Source organism: Heloderma suspectum, chromosome 11 (assembly GCF_057233095.1).
Source record: "Heloderma suspectum isolate Gila_16-S chromosome 11, 16-S_ref, whole genome shotgun sequence".
In the NCBI taxonomy this organism is placed as follows: domain Eukaryota; kingdom Metazoa; phylum Chordata; class Lepidosauria; order Squamata; family Helodermatidae; genus Heloderma; species Heloderma suspectum.
Genome location: NC_139468.1, coordinates 19,530,666 through 19,555,531, shown reverse-complemented (window position 1 = coordinate 19,555,531; position 24,866 = coordinate 19,530,666). Strand labels below are relative to the sequence as shown.

At 46.1% G+C, this 24,866-nt stretch overlaps 1 protein-coding gene across 5 annotated transcripts in view; it reads left to right on the top strand.

The window, feature by feature from the left end:
- Positions 1–24,866, top strand: part of DMXL2 (Dmx like 2) — a 123,924-nt gene that overhangs the window by 56,029 nt on the left and 43,029 nt on the right. For all 5 annotated transcript variants that reach the window (XR_014785352.1, XM_084817103.1, XM_084817102.1 and 2 more), the window contains exons 15-24: positions 650–767; positions 1,613–1,732; positions 4,765–4,992; positions 7,696–9,372; positions 10,678–10,788; positions 11,638–11,807; positions 13,396–13,493; positions 13,732–13,897; positions 16,963–17,227; positions 21,046–22,100. Coding sequence is in view for 4 of the 5 variants with exons in the window: in XM_084817103.1 (XP_084673229.1) it covers positions 650–767; positions 1,613–1,732; positions 4,765–4,992; positions 7,696–9,372; positions 10,678–10,788; positions 11,638–11,807; positions 13,396–13,493; positions 13,732–13,897; positions 16,963–17,227; positions 21,046–22,100 (4,008 nt within the window). In the remaining variant the exon portion in view is untranslated. The remainder of the gene's footprint in view (positions 1–649; positions 768–1,612; positions 1,733–4,764; positions 4,993–7,695; positions 9,373–10,677; positions 10,789–11,637; positions 11,808–13,395; positions 13,494–13,731; positions 13,898–16,962; positions 17,228–21,045; positions 22,101–24,866) is intronic.

Sequence of the window (24,866 nt, the reverse complement as noted above, 5' to 3'; positions counted from 1 at the left end):
CCACTCTGGAGTCCATGCTGGCTGGGAATGATGGGAGTTGTAGTCCAACACATCTAGAGTGTGCCAAGTTTGGGAAGAGTGGCCGAGAGGTTTACTGTTGTGTGTGCTTGATGTTGTTTTGAAAATAAAAGCTAAACATCAATGGAAAGCGCCTGTAGTATCACCCAGGGAACCAAGACTCTGACCATGACCCTGAATGGAAGCCAGAGCTAAGGATTAAGTGAACACTATGGGCAGTATCCAACTGTGTGACTCTATTAGCGCAAATGTTATTGTGCTGTGGAAACTAGGTTCTGAACTATGCGCAAGAGAAGAATCCAACGAAAGTTGCATTTGCACAAGCATGGCTGCTCAAGCGGTTTTGCATTATGCTGTGCAACCAGTTGCGCGTTCCACTTGTGAACCCGGTTTCACAACTACTTTGCAGCCATTGTGCAAACCCATTGTGCAACAGCTTGCACAACCACTTGCTCAAGCATAATGGGAAACCGCTTGCACAGTGGAAAGATTCCACGGAGCTCCACTCACACTCGTTGAATTTGTGGAACGTCACTGTTGGAAACTGCCCAAATTCATATCAATACCTTGAATGTTATTGGACACAGCTATTTGGAAAGGTTGCTAAATTTCTTCCTGATGCTGTTTCTAGTGTGGGTCAAACACGCAGCTGCTGCACGTCTTCCAAGAGGACTTCATTTTGGGATACAAGCCACATAAGGAAGATGTAGAGCTAAAGGACTCGGAGATATTTTTCCAGCCATCTAAAGGTACAGTGAAGCTGCTGGAAGCCAATCTTATCTGTGAACAAAGAATTTGTAGAGAATGTGCCTGCGAATGAGTGCGGGACTAGGACTTGGGCGACCAAATCTTCCTTGCTCAGTCATGAAATGCAATGAGTGACTGTGGGCAAGCCACTATCTCTCAGCCTAACCTACCTCACAGGGTTGTTGTGAGAAAATAGGAGTGGACTGGAGTGGGGGAGAACCATGTTCTCTCACCTGAGTTCCTTGGCAGAAAGGTGGGAGATACACACACACACACACGCATGCACGCACGGACACACATCTTTTAAACAGGCATACAGTTATAAGCCTAAGCAATTGAGAAATAAGAAACAGGAGGGATAGTTTATCTATTTGTGGTGTCTGAGCCTTAATTTATTGAGAGAAGTGCTGATTGTGCCTGATCCAGTAGGCACACAAGCTTCCATGAATGGTGGTAGCGTCATATGGACAAAGTGATGTGCCTACCGCTATTTAAATGGATGCAGAAGCCAACACAAGCAGGAGCGCCACTGAGCCGCCTCTGAATGCCCACAGAGCTCTGACTCAGGCTGATATTTTCCCCAAGATACAATTGTAAATGTCCACATTTAATCCAGATAGCTTTGGGTCCGTGTATTTTTGGATGCACGTATGTTCTCCAAAGCCAGTGTTGCATGAATCTATAGTTTGTTTCTAACAAAGCAAAACAGAGAACTTTTTTGCTTTCTCACAGGAGAAGTTCATGTTGAAGCCTCTCTGTAACTTCAGAGCCTGGAAAGCGCTTGGCAATAATTTTCAGGTTTTCCGTTTGAAATGTCGGGTCCCGATCACATTTGGTTTTTTAACAGGTTATCGGCCACCACCCTTCTCCGAAAAGTTTTATCTAATCGTGATTGAAAAAGACGCCAACGGCTCCTCGATACTTCAGATGTGGCACCTCCATCTTAAATCTGTACAAGCATGTGTAGGTCAGTGCAGTTTTTCCAGATAATCCTATATTGTGTACCTTGAGCATAAGCATGTCCTGTGTTTGTTTATTTAAGGCTTTTTTATCCTGCCAAGTGCAAGAGAATCAGCGGGGTCATGAATGCCCTGTTGGATTTTGCCCTCTGATACTGGACGTAATACTTCGCTATCATGTCTAGTAGTGCCTTATCCTCCATGAATTTGCCTAATATCTCTAATTTAATATCCTTTCAGAGATACCTCAGTTGGTGGCTGAATCCACATCTTGTGACAGTGAATTCCCTAGTTTAACTATGAGCTTTGTGAAGAAATACCTCCTCTTGTCTGTTCGGAATCTCCCACCGTTCAGCTTCAATGAATGACTGTGGGTTCTAGTATTATGAGTGTCAGGGTGGACACTGAGCCCATAGAATCCCAGAGTAGTTCTGATTCTGAGGAAGAGCAGTCGCTCCTGGGAGAGGAGAACGCTCCTCTTTCCCAGGGCCAACAGCTGACGGAGATTCCTCCCACCGGCATTCCTAGCTTAGATAGCAGTCCTGGGAGTGACAGAGCACGGGAAGCAGACTTGATGGACGCGCGGCGCCGACGCAGAGAGCAGCGCCAAATGGAGGGCACAGAAAGGAGGTGTAGTGCCCGGTTGGTGCGCAAACAACGGCTGCGCCCAGAGGATCCAAGGGAAAAGGGGAGGGACTCTCCCTAGTCCTTAAGTTCAGGGGTCTGCCAGTAATTCCCTTTCAAACAGGGACCAACTGTTCCAACTTAGGGCATAGGTACTCTGCTGCTCATATCTAGTTGGTAACAGTAGAGTTGTTAAGTTGTAAAAGAGGAATAAAGCTTTGAAAAGAATCCATTTGTCTGTGTCTGGACTTGGCTACTGGATTAGACTGAGAGAGGCCTCCAAGGAGCCCTTGACAATGAGAGGGAGAAAAACTCATCGTCTGCTTTCTACACAATGCATAATTTCATAAACCTCTATACTGACCCCTCATACTCTGTTTTTTTCTAAACGCCCCCCCCCCCCACACACACACACATTTTAACCCTTCCTGGTAGAGGAGTCATTCCATCCCCCTGGTCATTTTGATCTGCCTTTTCTCCGCCTTTTCCAGCTCCACAATATATTTTTGGCGACCACAACCATTCATTCTATGGGTGGTCACACCATAGATTTTTATAAAGGTATTATGATATTGGCCGTTTTATTTTCGATCCCTTTCCTAATGAATTCCTATTGTGGAATTTGCCTTTTTCACAAAAGCTCACGCATACTGGGTCAACGTTTGGATTGAGCTGTCCACCACAACCCCAAGATCCTTTTCCTGGAGTTTCTAAACACTTTTTAAAGAAATGTCATCTCTTCAGAGGCCCTCTCCTCCTCTCCTCTAACCCTTCCCGTGCCAGTCTGGATACAAAATAAATATTTAAAAGGTGGCATTGGGTTAGAGAAAATCTTGGAGAAGGGTACCCTTGCGAATACAAAATGTGGATGGCATGCCCTTTCTGTTTCTTGACGATCTGTTTTGTACTCAAAGATTAGGTATTTTGTACTCCACTGAGATTGGTGAGATTAATTCCAAGTGGAGGTCCCAGTATTAGGAAGGAGCATAAGAAGCTGCCCTGTGTCAAGTCACTGATAGCTTTCTTCTCCGTAAATTTGCCTATCTCAGTCTATGCTGATTGGCAGCAGGTCTCCAGGGTTTCAGACAGGAGTTTCTCAGCCCCATCTGGGGATCCCAGGGATTGAATCTGGGATCTTTTGCATGCAGAGCAGGTCCTCTACCACTGAAGCTAGAGCTGAGCTCTGCAAAAGCCCCTGAGCACTGCTGTGCGCTCAGACCGACCCATTCATGTCAGTGGCACAACCTTTGTAGACAAAGGAGTTCTGTTTGCATGTTGGATATCCCACTCTGTAAAAAAAAAAAAAAATGAATATGGCTATAATATATATATGGAAGAGTCAGTGACTGGGTTCACGCAACATGATAACCCACACTCAAGGGTTGAGTGTGGGTTGTTGTTGAACCATAGCTTGTCTTGTTGTCTGAACCCAGCTGCAATTGCAAACCATGGTTTGTTAACTACAAACAATCCATGTAAAGAACCCATGGTGTGTTGTTAGGGTGTGAACTGTGGGTTGTTTATGTTTAACAAACCGTGGTTTGTTATCATGGGTGGGTTCAGACAACACAACAGCTCACATTTCAACAATAACCCACAGTTCAACGACATCCCACACTCAACTCTTGAGTGTGGGTTATCATGTTGTGTGAACCCAGTCAATGTGGTATAGAGTGTTGGGCTGGGATTAAGACCTGGGTTCAAGTCCCCTTGCAGCCATGAAACTCACTGGGTGACTTTGGGCCAGTCACATAACAAACCTACTTCACAGGTTTGTTATGAGGATAAAACTGAGAGGAGGAAGATCATATACCCTGTCTTAGGTTCCTTGCAAGTGGGAAAAAAGGGGGATATAAATGTAATCAATAAATATTGCTCAATATGTTTTTTTATACACATATTTGCTTGTATAACATTTTTGAGCATTTAATGGCAGAGACTAATGAAATAAAATGGATATGGTGATAACATGTCATGAAGCCACTATATTTTTGAGGTCCGTGTCATATACTTTGTAAGTTTGTGAAAGGCCAGGCACAGTACAACATGGCGTTATGCGTGTCATGATTTTCACTGGGATTTTATTACCATGTAGGCAGGATTGCAGGTTCAGAATGCTCTCCTACACACATTTACTTGGGAGTAACTCACATTGACTGGGACTAGGTCTGTCTTTGTGGCATTGGGACTTCCTTCCAAGCAAGCATGAATAGGATTGCAGTGCACACATCCATCAAGCAAGTCCGCAAGCAAGTTAAACCAATAACATAAATGGTGTTAAACTGGTTCATGTCAAAATACTCTTTTAAAAGCAAAACAGCCTGCATGTTATATCCCAACAAATCCTTGCCTGTGTTTAATAAAAGGAGTCTGTCCTTGTTTACATACTGAAACGGTTCATTCTGTGTCATTAAAGCGAAGTCTGCTGAAGTTCACTCATCAGGAAACCAGCTAAGCATACCTGGGCAGCAGACTGTGGACTCATCTCCAGACACCTCACCTGGCACAACTCCAATACCACGTTCTTCATCCGTTGCTAATCTTCAGACAGCTAGTAAACTTATTTTGAGTTCTAACCTAGTCTACAGTTACCCGTTGGATCTTCCGGTTGGTGTAGAAGTTGTTCGAGCTACTCCTTCTGCAGGTAAAACACTATTGTGGGCGACTCGTTTATTTGGTAGTTAATTACACTGTTCTCTATGACCTCAGCTGCCAAACTGAGACTTCGGGCAAACTTACATACATTTATCCACCGTAACCCTATATATCACGGTGGGCAACATTTGGCCCTCCAGATGTTTTGGCCCACAACTCCCATCAGCCCTAGCCAGCATAGCCAATGGTATGAGATGATGGGAGTTGTAGGGCAAAATATGTTGCCCAGCCCTGCTTTATATACAAACCACTGCCTTGACTTAATTTTCACCTTTATGTATTCACAATTTAATTTGGCATAATTAAAAGCAAAATGTACTGAAGACTGAAATATTGATTTATTTAAAATGTGTTTATCCTACTTCTCAGCCAGAAAAGGCTCCTGGAGTGGCTTACAATCAATCAGTAAATAAGACAGTCCCTGCCCGACAGACTTACAATCTAAAAAAGACATGACATGCAAGGAAAAAGGGAAGAGGAGGGAAAAATTAAGGAGACTTGGCCTGCTTACCCTCTCATCTCCCGGTTGGGGGGAGGGGGAGACAGCTCCCCCAGCCATGGGGGTGGGGAGTCCAAAAGGAGCAGGCCCTGATGCTCTCTCTGCCTGTTCCTGTCTTCCCCATGCCAAATATTTGACACTGCTTGGGAATAACAAGGCTCTCCTATATTCACACAGGCTTGTAAATAGCTGTGGCAAGCAAAGGTCACCTCCACTTGGCCAGGCAGGGAAATTTTTTTAAACAGGAAAGGATGTGCTGACATAGGGTGGGACCTGGGTCGCATGTAATGCCAATTCATGGGTTAAATAGCCCATGAATTGGCAGAGGCACAGGGGAGCGAGTGAATGCCCTGCTTCCTGCCTGCCTGCTCACTACTTCCGTTTTGCATCCACTTTGCTAAACAGCCCAGTTCCTGGGTAGGTAGTCGCAATGTCCAGCCCAGCACTCCGGGTTGTTGACCGTTAAACAAGCCCGAGTGTTAATCCAGCGCCAAACAAATTGGTCCCTGGGTTATTTAGCAAAGTGGATGCGGAGCAGAAATGGTGAGTGGGAGGGAGGCAGCATGCTCACTCGCTCATGCTCTGCCCCGACAACCCATGGGTCGAACAACCCATGGGTCATCAGTACATGTGAACCGGGCCTATGTCTGGGTGAGCAGACTATTGGGGCTATTCACACAACACGCTAACCCGCACTCAGTTGGTGAGTGTGGGTTGTTTGTTGAACCGTGGGTTGTTTGTTGAACCGTGGGTTAGCGTGTTGTCTGACCACGTGTTGTCTGACCCTGCATCCCAGCCACCCCCTAAGTCCTCTGAGGGCCCTCTGCTGCCATTGCCTAATGTGAGACTGGCAGCCACACGCAAGGGGACCTTGTCCTTTGCCGCCCCTCAGTTGTGGAATCATGTGCCGGTTGAAATGTGCCTGCTGACCTCTTTGAAGGTCTTTAAACAGCATTAAAGACTTTATTGGGCCTTCCCTTTTGTTGAACTCTTGTTCCTTTTGCTGACTTTTGTATACTGTTTGTTTGTTTGTTGAAGTGTGGGTTAGCATATTTTTCTGAACGCAGCCAGGGTGGCTTGTTAACCATACTGTGTGGCTTATTTTTCTCAAACAAGCCACCTTGAGAACCCATGGTTTATTGTTGGGTTGTTTGGGGTGGTTAACAAGCCACATGACATGGTTAACAAGCCACCCTGGCTGTGTTCAGATTAGGGGTGAACGAAAGTCACTTACCTTTTCTCGCAGCTTTTTCGCGGTGGGGGGGAGCGCTTCGCTGCTCCCCCCGTGAAGTTCAGGCCGGGGGGGGGAGGCTTCCCGCCTCGCCCGGCCGAAATTCAGGCCGGGGGGGGAGGCTTCCCGCCTCGCCCGGCCGAAATTCAGGCCGGGGAGGAGGCTTCCCGCCTCGCCCGGCCGCGAACACGAAAGTAAAAAAAAAAAAAAAACAACGTCCGTAGTCTACGTAAACATTGACGTAGACTACAGCGACCAAATAAGGAACGGGAATGGCGGCTCCCTATGGGGGCCGCCATTATCCGTACACACTTTTTTTTTTTTAAAGTCACCCGTGATAGGCTACGTGACGATTCACGTAGCCTATCACGGCTGACTTTGCAAATCTTGCCGTGATAGGCTACGTGAATCGTCACGTAGCCTATCAGGGGACGTTTTTTTTTTTTTCTTTCATTGCAATGGCGGGGGCGGCAGCCGGTCAAAAGACCGGCTGCCGCTCCCGCCCCGCTCGAACACCGGACAAACCGCCAGCCGGACCCGCCCCCGGGAGGGACATTCAGGGAAGGTAAGTCCCGTCCCGGGGGGGGGCGGGGGGGGGCGGAGGATTTCTCCCCGAAACTTGTTCGGGGGGCCGAACATGTTGGCGCTAGGCCCCCCGAAGTTTCGGGGAGAAATTCTCCGCCATCCCTAGTTCAGATAACACGGTAACCCACCCTGCAGAAAACATGCTGCGATAAGTCAACATACTAAGCCATGGTTCAGCAACACCCCACCCTCAACCACTGAGTGTGGGTTAGCATTTTGTGTGAACAGCCCTATTGTCATTTAATTTGATAAAGAGTACTGTCGGAAATGGGTATATGTCTGAGTTTGTTTAAAGGCTGCATTCCTGTAAATGTTGATGTGTTCAACTGTAAACAGTTGATGTTGCATCATACTGAAGGATGATTGGATTAATTTAGGACACCTGAGCTCTTCATCCATTTATCCTGTCTGCCTCGCACCGTACTTGCTGGTGACATCCTGTTCGGATAACAGAGTGCGGTTCTGGAGGTGTTCCGTAGAAACTGTGGTAAACACCAGAAGTGAAATGAAAGAGACCTATCACTGGAAGAAGTGGCCTTTGATGAACGATGAGAGAGACGATGACAGCAGCACAGTGTGCATTGTTGGAAGGCCGGTTGCGGTCAGCTGTTCCTACACGGGGCGCTTAGCTGTGGCATACAAGCAGCCTGTACAACCCAATGGTTTTGTTTCCAAAGAATTTTCTATGCATGTGTGTATATTTGAATGTGAATCTACCGGAGGATCAGAATGGGTTTTGGAGCAGACAATTCATCTGGATGACCTAGTCAAAGTTGGCAGTGTCCTTGATTCAAGAGTTAGTGTGGACAGTAATTTATTTGTGTACAGTAAGTCGGATATATTTTTGAACAAGGACCGATACCATATGCCAAATATCAAGCATTTGGTACACTTGGACTGGGTCTCGAAAGAAGACGGTTCGCATATACTTACAGTTGGCGTGGGTGCAAATATATTCATGTATGGCCGGCTTTCAGGAATCGTGACTGAACAAACCAGCAGCAAAGATGGCGTAGCTGTCATTACTTTACCACTAGGTGGTAGCATAAAACAAGGTATAAAGTCCAAATGGGTGCTACTGAGATCGGTAGACTTGGTGTCTTCTGTAGATGGCACCCCTTCATTGCCTGTTTCTCTCTCTTGGGTGAGAGATGGGATACTGGTAGTGGGAATGGATTGTGAAATGCACGTATATGCACAGTGGAAGCATGTCATGAAGTCGGGAGACAGCGACAACAACAGCTTTCTCTGTGAAGACTCCCCCATCCAAGATCCACTTAAGACTAGTTTGCTGAGCAAAAAAACCAGTGTCATTGATGGAGCAGGAGTTGTGGATGACATTTTTGGAACTCCCACTGTGATTCAAGATGGTGGCCTTTTTGAAGCTGCCCATGTCCTTTCTCCCACTCTGCCACAGTATCACCCAACCCAGCTGTTGGAACTGATGGACTTGGGTAAAGTTCGCAGAGCAAAAGCCATTCTTTCACATCTAGTAAAATGTATTGCAGGGGAAGTTGCCATTGTGAAAGACCCAGAATCTGCAGATGGTGGCTCTAAACGCCATCTTTCTCGTACTATTAGTGTAAGTGGCAGCACTGCAAAGGATGCAGTCAGTACTGGGAAAGATGGCACACGGGACTATACGGAGATAGATTCTATCCCTCCGCTGCCATTGTATGCCCTGCTTGCAGCAGATCAAGATTACACATACAAAATTGAGGAAGCTACTAAAAGGCCACAAGGCCTGGAAGATCGTGCTAAAAGGAAAACAGAGGATCAGTACTCAGACCTTTTCCAGATTCAGCAAGTCACAACTGATGACTACATCGATTTTGAGCCAGAAAGGAGAGAGCATAAATCCAAAGTAATCAATCTGTCTCAGTACGGACCGACTTACTTTGGCCAAGAACACGCTAGTGTTCTTTCAAGCCATCTAATGCACTCGAGTTTACCAGGACTCACTCGCCTGGAGCAGATGTTCTTGGTTGCCTTGGCAGACACTGTGGCCACAACAAGTACTGAACTTGATGAAAACAGAGATAAGCATTACTCAGGTAACTCAACTGGTCTAAATTTTAATTACTACCACATTTATTTGAATTAATAAAACTAGGGTGGTGTCACGATTCCCTTAGCCCCCACTTCACTTCATTGCCCAAACATACACAGACGAGAGGCTTCAGTCTACAGCTTTTAATCCATTATTTCACAGGGTCATACAGATGCAAATTCTTAGAGAAATGCAGGGGATCCAAATGGAATTTACGAGAATTGCCCACCGTTTGAAGAGGGAGGCAGTCTCACTAGCCTGACTTAAGGCGGGGAGGTCCCTCTCTTCTCGTGAGGCCTCTAAACGCAGCTTCTCACGCAAGGCCAATTGGGTAGACTGTCTAAGTTCCACCCGTGCCTTCTCTGTCTTTGCTCTGCATCTGCGCCTGGCATCTATTAGGTTAGCCTCCTGTTCTCTGCCGTTCATGGGGGGAGTGGGAAGAGGGACCCTCATGCTCAACCATCTGGACATTTGTAAGCTAAGAAGCAGGCCTACTCTTATCTGGACTAGCCTAGGAAAACACCTCCCCCATGTCTGATGGTTCTCCTTCAGAATCTGAACTGATGTCCCACTCCCTGCTCTCAGAAACATCCCTGACAGGTGGCATGGATAGTAATTATGCACAAATGTTAAGTGTTTGTGAAAAGGCAAGGAACATATGACATCAGTGGATTGTCTCTTCCCACACCATAATCTAATAATCTAAAATTTTTATAATCTAGAATTTTCACTCTGACAGTTGACTTCTGCCATCAAACTTTCCTTGCTGCAACAGGTGAAAATGCAACCATTGGGAATTAGTGCAGGATGCCTTTAGAATTCTGTGGTTTGTTTGACCCGTCTGATTAATTTGTATATGTCTTTAATAAATATATTCTGAGTGTGTGTACATGTGGGTATGACCCTGTTCAAACGATCATATCTCAGCTTAATAAGTCAAGATATGACCAAGCATACGTAGCCCTTTACACAAGCAAGGAAACAAACCAGGAAGTCTTCCATTAACTATAGTTTCCTGATTTGGATGAAATGGGAAAACTGGTAAATAGCTTTAGATCAAGCCAGTATATTCAACCATGGTTTGAAGATGGTTTAATATCCTGGCTTGTTCCAAAGCTGTTAACCATACTTTTCCAATTTGGACCAAACTGTAGCTGATGGAAGAATTCCTGGTTTCTTTGCTTCGACTGCACTCGCAGTGTATATGTGTGCCTGCTAATGTAAACTTCTTCATTTAGAAGCAGTACACATAAATAAATAGCATGCCTGTCTGTGAATTGTATTATGACATTTTTGTTTATTTTTGCAGGGAGAGACACTTTAGATGAGTGTGGCTTGCGTTACTTATTAGCTATGCGTTTACATACATGCCTCTTGACATCCCTCCCCCCTTTATATCGCGTTCAGCTGCTCCATCAAGGTAATATATAATTTTGTGTTTACCTTTGAACAATGCAAGGGGCCTGTTTGAAGCATGTGAATCTTCAAACAGGGCACCCTATGTTTTGACTGTTGAAGTCTACAGAAGTCATTTAGCACGCAGTCCCACCAGGGTAGGTGGCCACCTCCAAACTCGGAGGCAGCCGCTTGTCAAATGCAGGGCAGGGGAAGCACAGAGGGGATCGCCCCCTCTGCACGTCAGGCGCCTTGCACTTAACAGCTAGATGGCCGATTTTGGCTGTCTAGCCGTGGGACCTCAAAGCGTGGGAAGCGGCAGCTGGACGACACATAGGATGTGTTCTACTGGCATCTCCGACCACCCCGCCCCGGGAACGCCCTGTTTTTGCCACTCTGCCCTGCTCTTACAAGAGCGGAGCGAGGGGCTGTTACACGCTGCGTACGAGGCAGTGCGGGAGGGGGTGGAGGTCAGTTCTCCGGGAACCAACCTCAGAGCATGGGCTCCAAGGTCGGTCCCCAGGAACTGACCTATCCTATGGCCATCTAGCCACTGACTAGCGGCCCTAAGATTGCTCCCTTAGTATATCAGAGATTTGAAATGGGTGCACTGTTTTCATTATATTCTTAATTCCCATGCTTTGTATACACATTGTTCCAAAGTTCATACAAAATAAAGCTATTCTATATTTCTTAACAAAGTATGAACTTCTATATCTAGCATCTCATAATCCAGCAAGTGATTATGACTGTATCAGATGTACTGCTCTTCTTCCTCTCCCCTCGCCCCAACCCAGCAGCTCATATATTATTTCTTATGCTATTGACCATGTTCGGAACTGCTTTGACAGCAGGATTTTCCTCTTTTGTTTAGGTGTCTCTACATGCCACTTTGCCTGGGCTTTTCACTCGGAGGCAGAGGAAGAGCTAATCAACATGATTCCTGCAATTCAGAGAGGAGACCCCCAGTGGTCTGAACTAAGAGCAGTGGGTATAGGCTGGTGGGTCAGAAATATTAACACACTCCGAAGGTGCATGGAAAAGGTAACTTGAGCCAGTCTTTGTCTACCTTCACAATCAATATAATGTCGTGAACCTATGAAGCTGCCTTGTACCAAGTAAGACCGTCGGTCTATTTATCTCAGTGTTGTTGACACTGACTGGCAGCAGGTCTGACCAGGATGTCAGACAGGTGTCTTTGCCAGCCTTACCTGGAGATGTCGGGGACTGGTCCTGGTTCCTTCTGGATGCAGAGAGTGTGGTCTACTGCTGAGCTACCGCCTTTCCCCTGCAAGTCAGGCAACATGTTCTGGGTGGGTAACGTGCTGCTATCTATATTCCAAATATGTAATAAATAGATCCCAGCGATTCCGAAAACCCCTAAAACCGACTGCAAACAAACAAAAGTAGCCAGTTTTTGCTCAATGAACGCTGACATTTTTTTTAATGTGAATTGGGTATTCTTATTTATTTATTTAACATATTTCCTTGATTTAATTTGATTGGATAATTTGATTTATCACCCATATTGAATTCTGGTGTAATCAGTCCCACCAAGATCATTACTCAGGGCTGCAAGGCATATATCGCAAAACATTGATGGCTGAGCCAGAAACCAGGTCTTTTTCTTCCTTCCTGGTAGAAGGTGTTGCATGCAACATAGCAAGTGTGGCTTTTGCTAACCCCACACCGTAGACCTTTAACCGAAGTCTTGGTGTCACATTTATAACACCCTGTCTGTGAAATTGATGCCATGGCCTGTCCTGCTTTGGATATCAGGCAAGGTTGAAACAACAGTCACCAGTGATGGCACCGTGTGCTTTTTCTTCTAGGAAGGAAGGGAAAACCATGCTTGCAGCATGCCCTTCACTGAAGGCAGGTTGTTCGCTTGCTTGGTTCTATCTTCCTTTGCAAAAGGAAAGGATCTTGCTGTCCTCAGCAGCCAGCCCAGCAGTGTTTCGGGGACAGAATGCCCCTTGGTAGTGATGCAGGGGCATTCTTGGGGGCCAATGGGGGGCAGCCATCATTTCCCCCCTATATTGCCCCTAGGAATGATATTGCATCCAATGGAAGCGGGCCAGAATTGGTTTTATATGCTCAGAGTTCCTGGTCCCAGTTATTAAACTGACTGCTGCATTTTGCACAAGATGCAGCTTCTGAACAGTCTTCAAGGGTAGCCCCATATAGAGTGCATTGCAGTAATCTAACCTGGAGATTACTGCAATGCACTGTATGTGTGGCTGCCCTTGAAGACTGTTCAGAAGCTGCAGCTTGTGCAAAATGTGGCAACCAGATTAATAACTGGGACTAGGAGGTCTGAGCATGTAAGCCCAATTCTGGCCACTTGCCCGACATTGCTGAATCTCAATCTCTCTCTTTCTCTCTCTCTCTCTCTCTCTCTCTCTCTCTCTCACACACACACACACACACACACACACACACACTTTCAAAGTAGATAAACGGCCCCACAAAAGGAAGGAATGTTCAACCCAGTTTTAGGTTGGCTGGATGATACAAAGGGTGATACAGACATGCAGATTTCATGTAACGTCTACTGTTTAACCTGTTGCAGCCCTAACTCTCTATGTCACTGCAATTTTGTGGAGGTTTTTTTCTTCTCTAAATATTACAGGTTGCAAAAGCAGCCTTTCAGAGAAACAACGATGCCTTGGATGCTGCACTTTTTTACCTTGCAATGAAGAAAAAAGCAGTGGTGTGGGGTCTATTTCGGTAAGTTTTGTTAACTTTTACTTTAAAAAAAAAAGATTGGAATATAGGAGAAAGCTTGGGCAAATTATAGAAATACATGCAAAGTTTCTGGCTAACATTCGCTTACAATGCAATCCTATGTATATCTACTTGGAAGTAACTCCCATTGAATTCAGCAGAGCTTCTTCCCCAGTAAGTGTGCATAGGGCTGCAGCCCTAATGTCGCTAAATCTATCTTCCCTTTTTTCTTTCTGCACAGTTCTCAGCATGATGAGAAAATGACCCAGTTCTTCAGCCATAATTTCAGCGAAGATAGATGGCGCAGGGCAGCTTTGAAAAATGCTTTTGCTTTGCTGGGGAAGCAACGCTTTGAACAGTCAGCTGCCTTTTTCTTATTAGCTGGGTCGTTGAAGGATGCTATAGAGGTATTAACTGAAAAGCATAACGTACTGGATTTAAGTAGACATGTCCAATGTAATTTGGGGGGATTTCACATCACACCAGCCCCAGAAAATGAGCGTTGGATAACAGAAGTCAGCATTAGACAGCCTACATTCTTATGGCTGGGTATGATCCCTGGCTCTTTTTTTTTTTTATTACGTTACAAAATACTGCTTCAGAAATAACACGGCTCTTCATTGTTCCTTCTGCATAGGGGAAAATAAGCCTTAATACAATGGCAAATATTTGAGAGTGGTTCGGCCTGATGTATTCGTTGTCTGTAAGGTGGCCAAGTGTCACCTTCATCCTCTATTGGAACGGCTGTCCTGTCCAAGTCTGGTTTAACGATAAGGGGAGAGGAATCGGAGCCCTGAAGTTGTCCATCAGTAGTTAGATTCTGGACAGCGGAGTGAATAGGCAGGCACACAGGTCACCTGGTCATAGTCTTGCCTGCTATAGAATCTGTTTCTATTAAAACTGTAATAATGACTATTAAATTTGCATTTATACGTCTAAATTAGCATAGGCAACTTTTATGCAAATATGAATTCTCTCTCTTTTGTGGGGGTGATGCATTCTTCTGGTGATGCATTTCCCGCTGTTGTCGGGGGGGTTGGGTGATGCATTTCCTCTTCTTCGGTAATGCCACCCTAGTTGGCCTGCAAATGTGGTTGGTTCCGCCTTAGCCGGCAGATTGTCTTGCAACTTTTCCAGTTGTTGCGTATCCTGCACGTGTCGCCAGCGGGGGCTGGTGATGTCAGGGATGTCTGTGAGCATAGGCATTGGCAGAGTAGTTCAGATTCCAAAGAGGAACCGCAAGACGTGGGGGAGGAACTTTCCCAGACTCTTCCAGAGAGGAAGAGACAGACTCCTCAGGTTTCAATAGTCCATATGGATGGAGAGGGCCTCTCTTCACACACCCCTGTGAGAGATAGCGAACAGGGAGAGGCAGGGCTTGGAGAGCCTGGATTCTTAGATGACAGGTGCAGACTCAGAGCCAAGAGAGAGATGGCCGGGGCAGAGTTGAGGTGATCCGCCTGATTGGCCCGTCGGGAACAGCTACGTGTAGAGACCTCTCGAGATAGAGGGAGATCCCCCCCACCCCTTAAGTTAGGAAAGCGTGCCCGCCTGGCAGCTTTCAACCTTGCAGCCTTTGAACTCCCTGAAGGCTTTTCCTTTGTAGACTGTGAGTCACTGACAATATGCATCTGTATGACCCACTGAAGTAAAAGGATTAAAGAGCCGTGGCTAGAAGCCTCTTGTCTGTGTTCTGATTTGGCTATTGAAGTTCAGCAGGGGCAAAAGGGAATCCTGACAGGTGGTTCCGATGTCCGTGAGGTGCTGAATCCGCTCCAGGTTTCAGTCAGAACCAGTCAGAACTCTAAAGGAGCTGTCCAGCATAGCTCCTTTAGAGTTCTGACTGAAACCTGGAGCGGATTCACCACCCCATGGACATTAGAGCCACTGGCCTTCACTGCATGCCGGGGCAGTCTTGCTGAGGTTGCGCCTGAGAGACCCTTCAGTCGCTGTTGGAGGAGCTGCTGCTATAAAAGCAGAAGATGTGGGCATTTCTGCATTCAGGCTGTGGGGGCTTCGAAGGCCGGCTTGCAGAAGTGGTGCCCGCAACTCTAGCCAGCTCACTTTCACAGAGGTTGCCCTTTTAGAAGTGGCAAGGAGCCCCAGGGGCTGAGTATGGATGTGACTGCACAATCAGGGCTCAGGGCTTCTTTGGTGACGTCTGAAGGATTTCTGAAATGGGGGTTTCTTCCCATTCTCCCAGTCCAAAGCAGACAGTGGAAGTCCAGTTTTATTATTCTTGGGTTTTAGATAATATGTCACTGAAGGGGCAAGGGTGGGGAGGAGAGATTTGGGGTAGAATGTTTTCGTATCAGGGTTTAATTTTTGCATGTATTGATTGAAAATATTTCTCTCCCATCTTTTAGTCCCTTGGATTACAAATAAAGCATAAACATGGTAATTGAAATAACATGAATCATAATTTGAAAACAATGTCAGCTCATGCGGGACCAAACAAGCCCCCCCCCCCCCAAGCAGGCTCCATTTATAGCCCAGAGGGAAAAGGTTCTCCCTTTGGTCTGCCCCAGGCACTGCCCCCTCTGAGCCAGTCAGGTAGCCACCCAGAATGTCTTGTGGTGCCAAGGGAAACGGTGACGCAACTCAGCCTGTTCCTGTCGTCTTCCCACACAGTGGCAGTCCTCAGGGAAGTAGGGAGCCAGTGTTTATCCATGCACACGAAAGTAAAAGAATTTAAAAGTCTTTCAAACATTTAATTATAGTGCATTTTAAAATTACATTTTAAAAAGATACTTTTTAATCATCTGGTATGTTTGTGCGCACGGGTAATCATTCCGGTCTAGCAATGCCTTGTGAAAGCAGGCGTTTGGATGCATGAAACGTTTTTGGAGTTTAGTATAATAATGAATGGTTTTATCTGATATGGAGAATAAGAAATACATTGGTAAGGATGTCGCAACAACCCACGGTTGAACACAGTGTGGATTGTTCGGGACTGAGCAAATGCGCTGGCTCCCGAGCGCTCGCTCACTCCCGCTGCTCTGCAGTGTTTAGCATGATGTGTGAACCTGGAATTGTGGGTTTGTTGGGGGATGAGCAACCCACCATTCCAGGTTCACATGTCCCGCTAAACAAACCGGAGGTGGCGTGCCCCTGGGTTGTTTAACGCAGCCGGAGCAGATGAATGGTCTGGAGCCAGTACACTCATTTGGTCCCACTAGTTCAAAACAATCCGCAGTTATTTTATGATGTGCAAGCCAATGTTATCTCTATTACCTTCTTATTAATTAAATTGTGGGATCAGCAGGCTAGATGCAGTATTAGACTGAATCTGTTGACTCATTAATCACTACGTTTTGTTTGAGCCTTAATGTGTTTTAATTATATTAAGCTGGAAAGATTTACTTTTTGGTCTCCTTGCTTATTTTAATGCTGAATTGTGTATTTTTCTATGTGGTTTGTAAATTAATTAAAGATGTACTTATGGGACCTTGATCATACTGTTATTTCATAGGTGTGCCTTGAGAAAATGGAAGACATCCAGCTAGCTATGATTATCGCTCGTTTATATGAATCAGAGTTTGAGATATCTTCCACCTATACAACCATCCTTCATGAAAAGATTTTGGGCTGTGAGAAAGATGGAACTGGATTCAGCTGTGCTAAACTGCACCCCGATCCTTTCCTGCGAAGCCTGGCGTACTGGGTAATGAAAGAGTACAGTAGAGCACTCAACACTTTACTGGAACAAACACCAAAGGAAGACGATGAAAACCCAGGTAACGAAATATTAAATGGTTCTGAAAACCTCAGTCTTGGAAGGAAAATGGTTACTGTTTAATTACTTGTTCCAGGCATTTACTTCTTGCCTTGCCAAGTTCCCAAGGTGATTTGCAAAACAAATCATATTAAACACAGTAAATTCCAATATCAAAAATAAAAGCACGAATGCAAAGGCGTATGAATAAAAACATCAGCTAAAATCCAAGTAGAAGGACCTTAATTACCATTAAAAGCACTAGGGAACAGGATGGACTTTGCCTGGTACTTTCGGAATAACAGTGGTAGCACCAGGTGAATATGCCTAGGGGGAAAATTCTATAATTTTGGTGCCACCACAGAAAAGGCCCTTCATGAACTTCCCACCTAACTTCACAGATGGGGGTATGCCGAAAAGGGCCTCAGAAGATGACCATAATTGATATACTGGCTTGTGTGGGGAAAGTCATGTAGATCAGGGATGGTGTGATTTCAGGCTTGTGGGACCTACTTTGTTTTTTTCTAGAACCCCGAGAATCACCAACCAGGGCCTGCTACATATGACATATACTTCCAATGAAAGAATTCTGAGCTCCAGAATTTGTTTTGAGTACCAGAACTGAATGGAGCTCACAGACCGTCTACACAAAAATCCACTCCCGATTACTCCAAGTGATCTTTATTTCAGTATAATTGTGGGGTGGGGAGTAATGTTTGTTACTGCTATTGTTAAAGGATTTGGAGTCGGAAATCCTTGTTGATCTACTGCAAATCAGCTAGAGATCGACCAGTAGATCCAAATCTACCTTCTTCCTACCTGTTGGGAGGTTGCCCCTGCTGCCTTCTGAAATCCTCAGGTAGCCAGAATCAACACGCAGGGCTCTTTTCCAAGGCTTTATTCCCATTTAACCTAATGACGTTTATAGATGCTAATTGCTTGATCCTATGAGTGAGACTTAAGAGAGCTGCCTACTCGGGGGTTCTAACCTTAGGAATCAGTTGGTCTCTGTTTGGAGGGGAAGGCGGGAAACCTCTGAACACATGAGCTAGGAGGAGAGAGTCCCCCCCTTTCCCGTGGGGCATCAGGGCGCTGCTGTTGCCGTCGCGCCAAGCGGGCTGAGCGCCTCCTCTCAGTGCCCGCCATCTCCCGCTTGACGCTGCGCCGGCGCCTAGCGTCCAGAAATTGCTGTTGTGCCTCCCTCTCCCTGCCAGGGTCACTATCACTCCCGGGAATGTGTACCGGGAGGGGCTCTCCCCCTGGCTGCTCCTCTGAACAGCACACAGGCTCCTTTCCCACGGTCTTCCTCAGAATCAGAACTGCTTTGGGGCTCTCTGGGCTCTGATCCAACCCTGGCACTACCCCTGCTGAAGATTATATAAAACAGTTTTCATCCACCTGGGGCCCTCCAAATGTTCCGTAATTCCATAATGGGAATTGTAGTTCGGCACATCTGGAGGGTGCTAGGTGGGCGAAGGCTGATGCAAAGTAAAAACTGATTCATGCTTATGGCAACAGGGGTGTTGACCGCTGTGGCTCCTGGTGAGTACCAGAAGTGATGAAAAGGGGGACACATGTCCGAAAGTGCATAGGCATGCGTGTTCCTCCAAGCTCTGGTTGATCGTGTCTTCCTTGAATAGTTAGACAAGCCTCTTCCTTTCACGTTGTTGCTCAATGACTAGGTGTGAATTACTAAATAAAGGCAAAATGACCGAATCCCAGTGTTTCTCAAAGCTTTTAAACTCAGCCCAGTTCCACTCCCACCCTTCTAAATGTATGTACTTCTCCTTGCCGGCGGCCTCAAAAGAGGCTGGGATTCAGAAACTGGAACACAGAGCCTCACAAGTGAAACAAGGCTTCGGGGGACCTTGCTTCCAATCCATAATTCCTCCAGACCTTCCAAAAGCTGCTCAGGAAAGCTGGAGAAGCCGTCTCTGAACAGGTCCTCGATGGGCTGTCCCCCATTTGCTAAGTTCAGAGTCAGAGGCCCTTTAGACTGGCAGGCACCAGGGACAGGGCTTTCTCAGTGGTGGCCCCACACCCCTCCCAGGGAAATATGTATGGCTTCATTGTTGCTGGTTTAAAAGAAAACAACAACAACTCCAAGGACACATGTATTCTAGTCTGCATTTGATACTTTAAAATCATCATCGTCAGCTGCTGCGGTGCGTGTTGGTTTATTTGCAATTTGTATGTTCGCATTTTTGTAATATTGTAAGCCGCCTTATGAGGGTAGTACACCCTGAAATGTGGGTTGAAAATCTTTTAAATTTTGTGGTAAAATTTTATTGTTTTAAATTGTTTTTTGGTGGGTTGTACATCGCCCAGAGTGGCTGGGTGACCAGTCAGATGGGCGATCAATAAATTAAATAAATAAATAAATAAATAAATAAATAAATAAATAAATAAATTAAAGTTGCACTGAAGCATTGGGGCAGAAATGGAGGCAGCAGCAGGGATATTCTGTCCAATCCCAAGTCCTACCCAGCTAGAAAGGCTGGTGTGCTCCTGGCTAGCCACTCAGCCGTGGAAAATGGCAACTGCTCAACCATAAATGGTCAAGCTGGCAGTCTTACATCCCCATCTCTGGGGATCTCTTACACCTGCCTGTTCCACAGTTTAAGAACTACTGAGTTAAATGGAATACTTTTTTTGTATGCACGATTTTGCATTTTTATTTCTTTTGCATGAGTTTACACAATGGGCGCTCATGTAGATGGAGGCTGGTGGCACTCCAGTGGCTATGTGAACAGTGAACCGAGAAACTTGGGTTGATCCCTGTTGAGATGGGAATTCTCTGTCGGTCAAACCGTTCGCAGAGTCCCTCTATCTTTCTACTGTCCTGTTCACTGGCGCCTTTTGTAAAGTTATCAAGCTCTAATTTTGTGAAGCAGACATTGTTCCTGGTGGTTCCACATGGACCTATGGCCCGATTGGTGTCCACCAGGAGAAGAGCCTTCAGCGAGGTGGCCCCCTTTCTTCGGAACTCCCTGCCCCTGGAGGTCAGGCAGGCACCAACCCTGTGCTGTTTCCGGCGCCTCCTGAAAACAGCACTGTTCCGGGAGACATCCCTGAATTGACCAGTTACGATTTTCATTGGCATTGAATTTTTAAACAATTATAATTTTAATGTGGTGTTTTAATCTTTTTATTCTTTTATTGTTTTATTTCCTGTGTTCACCGCTCTGAAATCTGTTCTAGATATGGAGAGGTATATAAATATTGTAAATAAATATATACATTTATTTTACTTATTTATTTTATTTATTTCATTCCTGTAGTGCCCAGTGGCTGAAGCTCTCTGGGCAGTTCACAACAATACATAGATACAACAGCATAAAATAATAAAATTATACAAAATTTTAAACAATTTAAACAGCTAAAAACAATTCAAAGAGAATACTAGACAGGTTCAGATGGCAGGCATAGATGCCCCATCGTATGCCATTAAATGCCTGGGAATAGAGGACAGTCTTAACCTGGCACTGAAAAGATGAAAATGTTGGTGCCAGGCTGGCCTCAATGGGGAGCTCATTCTGGAGTTGGGGGGTCACCACTGAGAAGACCCTCTCCCTTGTTGCCACCTTCTGAGCCTCCCTCAGAGGAGGCACTCAGAGGAAAGCCCCAGATGTCAATCCTAGTGTCCGGGTAGGTTCATGTCGGGAGAGGTGTTCCATCAGGTATTGCGGTCCTGAGCTGTGTAAGGCTTTATTTATTTTCTTACATGTGTTTTATACCCCAGTCCAACTCTGAAGGGTTCCCTCACAGCTAGTGATTAAAATAGCCATCATGACTATTTTTTAATGTGTCTCAGTGAGTCTGCCTCTGATTTTTCTCTAGTCATCATCAAATCCTGCAATCCTGTGGTGTTCAGCTTCTACAACTACCTTCGTACCCACCCCTTGCTTATCCGAAGAAATTTTTGCTCACCTGATGGGACTTTAGCCACTTTAGGACTACAAGCAGAGAAAAGCTTTGTAGACAAAATTAATCTTATTGAGAGGAAGCTCTTTTTCACTACTGCAAATGCTCATTTTAAAGTGGGGTGTCCTGTTTTAGCTCTTGAGGTTCTTTCCAAACTCCCCAGCGTCAGCAGCAAATCCATTCTTTTTATGAAGAAAGAGGAAGCCAGTCCAAGCCTTACTGTGCAGAATGGGATGAAACTGGAGCCAGAGACATTGGGTGATGACAACACGTCAGATTTGCTAAGTCAACCCGAATCTTCAGCCCTGATCGACTGGAGTCAACCGGCAATCATGTTTGAGGATGAGCCTCTGCAGCTCGACTGGGGGGAGGACAAGAGTGGGTCTCAGGAGGATGATGAGGAGGATGGCTTGATCATGAAGGATTCGAAATTGGGACCAGAAAGTAAAAAACAAGATGAAAAAATCTCTGACACCAGTCAAGGCAAAGATTGGGGTGCCAACGAAATGGAGGTCGATGTGATTGCTGAGCAGCTGAAGTTCAGAGCCTGCCTAAAAATCCTCATGACGGAACTTCGAACGTTGGCGACTGGTTACGAAGTGGACGGAGGGAAGCTCCGATTCCAGCTTTACAACTGGCTGGAAAAAGAGATCGCTGCTTTGCACGAAATCTGCAACCACGAAGCGCGCGACAAAGAGGATTGTAAAGCCGACGCCAAAATAAACGGAGACCTCCTCGGTCATGAAGAAATGGTGGGTAAGCCGGAGATCGGCTCGTACGAGCGGCACCAGATCGAACGGCGCCGGTTGCAGGCGAAGCGCGAACACGCCGAGCGGAGGAAGTGGTGGCTGCAGAGGAATCAGGCACTCCTCCGGGTTTTCCTAAGCTATTGCAGTCTACATGGGGCACAGGGCGGTGGCCTCGCATCCGTGAGAATGGAGCTCAAGTTTTTGTTGCAAGAATCGCAGCAAGTACGGTCACCTTTCTTTACAGGGTCTTTTCAGTACAGTGCTGCCTCTGTGGTCATTTTTGTATCACAGGAAATTTAGGTTATGACTTCCTTTGGATGGTGCATGTTGACATAAACACTTGAGAATAATAATAGGCAAATCTCCCCTTGGCTTGCCTCAAAAAAAGAAAAAAATATTTGAGAACATCTTTGAGGTGGGTTTTGGGGGCGGGGGGGGGGAAGATTAAACACACATGCACACGCACTCACATAGAATCATAGAATAGTATAGTAGGGTTGGAAGGGGCCTACAAGACCATCGAGTCCAACCCAACATGCACGTGCACAAACACAAATAGGTGAACTGTATCCCCTTACTCTGCTTGTCCCTGCGCCCTGTTCCTAGGCAAACCCCCCAAAACGAAACCCTTGCCTTTGAGAACTAGGGGAGTGGAGTGAACTGCAACGAAGAGGGCTCATCCTTGCTAGCCTCTCCTTAACTAGAATGGATGCTGCAGAGCATGCTCAGGAACATCATTTCTTGCTGTGGAGCATGGGGCAAAGGGATTTGGGAGCAAGGGATTTGGAATTCCCTCTGCACCCCAAATTCCTCTGCTGCTTCCGTTTCTCCCTTCCCTAATGAAAGCAGCGCTTTGGTTCCCTGATGTGACCTGCTAAAATGAAGGGGCGGGCGCTCCCCCGCTGTCCAGTGGGTCCCCTCAAGGTTAAAGATGGCACCCCTTTCAGGTTACCAGGCACATTGCAAGCCTGGGGGGCGGCATTGCGTCCAACTAAAAAAAAGCCCCGGCGGGTGTAGTAGCAGTGGGATGTGTTTGCGTTCGTTCTGGCTCTGAAGGAAGAGACATTTCCACAGAATCTCTTGCAGAAGAGAGTGAGTGTATTGCAGGTACATTAGTCTCTCAGAGTGAGCATCACTGAGTCAGTGAAATAAAATGTACACCACAGATGTAAGCACTAACCTGGTAGCCCTAGGTGACAAGAAATCTCATGCAGGCGAGTGAGTGGGCTGACAATGGAGGGATGGAGCATTTGGCCTCTCCTCTGTGCCCAGCATAGAACTGCAGCAGTTTGTTGCAGAAGAGGTGAAGCTCTCTCAATCTCTCCTTTGCCTGTTCCCAGCAAGCTAGTATTCATCCTTCCTTCCTTCCTTCCTTCCTTCCTTCCTTTCTTTTTGCAGGCCAGCAACTTATTTGCAAGGTTGCTCAAGTGTACTTTAGATGAAAGAAAATCAGAGGCTGCAGAGCAGCCCTCCACAACCTGATGCCCTCCTGATGTGTTGGATTACAACTCCCATCATGCTGGGAGTTGTAGTCCAACACACCTGGAAGACTACCAGCTTGTGGAAGGCTGCTGGAGAAGCTTATATCAGGAATCCAGGAAGGGAAATGATGCAGGAGTAGACCATTCGAGTGCATGGTAGAATCTGAAAACTCGGGGTGAAGCAGAAGCCTACAGAAGGTGCTGCATTGGGCCCCATGAGGAGCACCTGTTGGGGATGTGGTTGGACAGCCTCTTCCTTCCCCACCTAGTTGAGACCACAGTCAAAGGAAGAAGGGCCTGAGAAGACTTTGTACCTTGTCCTAATCACTGTTCCCATCTCAGTAAACCAGGGGTGGGCAACTTGTGGCCTTCCAGATGTTTTGGCTCTGCTGGCTAGGGCTGATGGGAATAGGGATGGGCGAACGAGCAGTGTTCAAGATCGTTAGGATTCTCTGAACATTGTCTCGCCACTCGTCTCGCACCTGATTCTTGTTCGCATTTGCGATCACTGCTCACTGTGCGCAGATGGGCAAATTGCGCAAATCGAGCAGCGATTGAATGTGAAATTTGTGCAAATTTCCCCAAATTTTGACACACTTCCTAATTTGTGCAACTTTCCTCTGTAGACTAAAGCAAGGCTGATTCAGTCTACAGGGGAACTTGTGCAAATTGGGAAATTTGTGAAACATCGAAGTAGGAAAGCTGCGCAAATCGAATATGAGCACATGTCTGGCAGTTTGCAACACACGTGCTCGCGATTCTGTTCGGAGCTTCGAATGGGGCACGCTTGCATGATTTGTGAGCAAAAACAAAATTCCCATACATCCCTAGATGGGTATTGTAAACCAAAACATCTGGAAGGCCACAAATTGCCCACCCCTGCAGTAAATGTACCTGATTCACTCTTCGATAACCCCTCATGTACACTGGGGTAGGCTCGGCGTTACCCTTCCTCAGTTTTCTTTCAGTGGGTTTAGAAAGTGGGCACATCAGGGGTCTTTTAGTGCTGTGGTATCTGAAGCAAGGGTGCTAAAAATGGAAAAGGAGGTCATGGACTGTACTTACACGTTTCACTGACCTATTGTGAACATGGACAAAGCCAAAGTGGCTTTGATGTGTTTTGTGGCGTTTGCACCCGAGGTTCCCCCTTTCTCCAGCCTCCTTCTCAGAAACTGAGAACCAAACCCCTCAGGAACGCCTGCGTTCACTTTGGGACAGCTGTACCTACTGTCCCACACGCTTCAGCCCTTTTACTCTCTCTGGGTTCCAGAAAAACTCAATATGCTCCATTGGTTCTCCCAACCCACAACAGGAGAAGTAACCAGGAAAAGGAAGCGTAAAATCAACATGTGGGAAACTGGATTTTTAAAGCAAACCAATAAAAATTGATTTAACACAAGAAGAGTTATATGTTACCATTATTCATTAATACTTGGTCCTAACTTCCCTACCTACTCTACCCCTTCTAAAACCCTATACACAAACCCACTAACTAAATGCTGCTTCC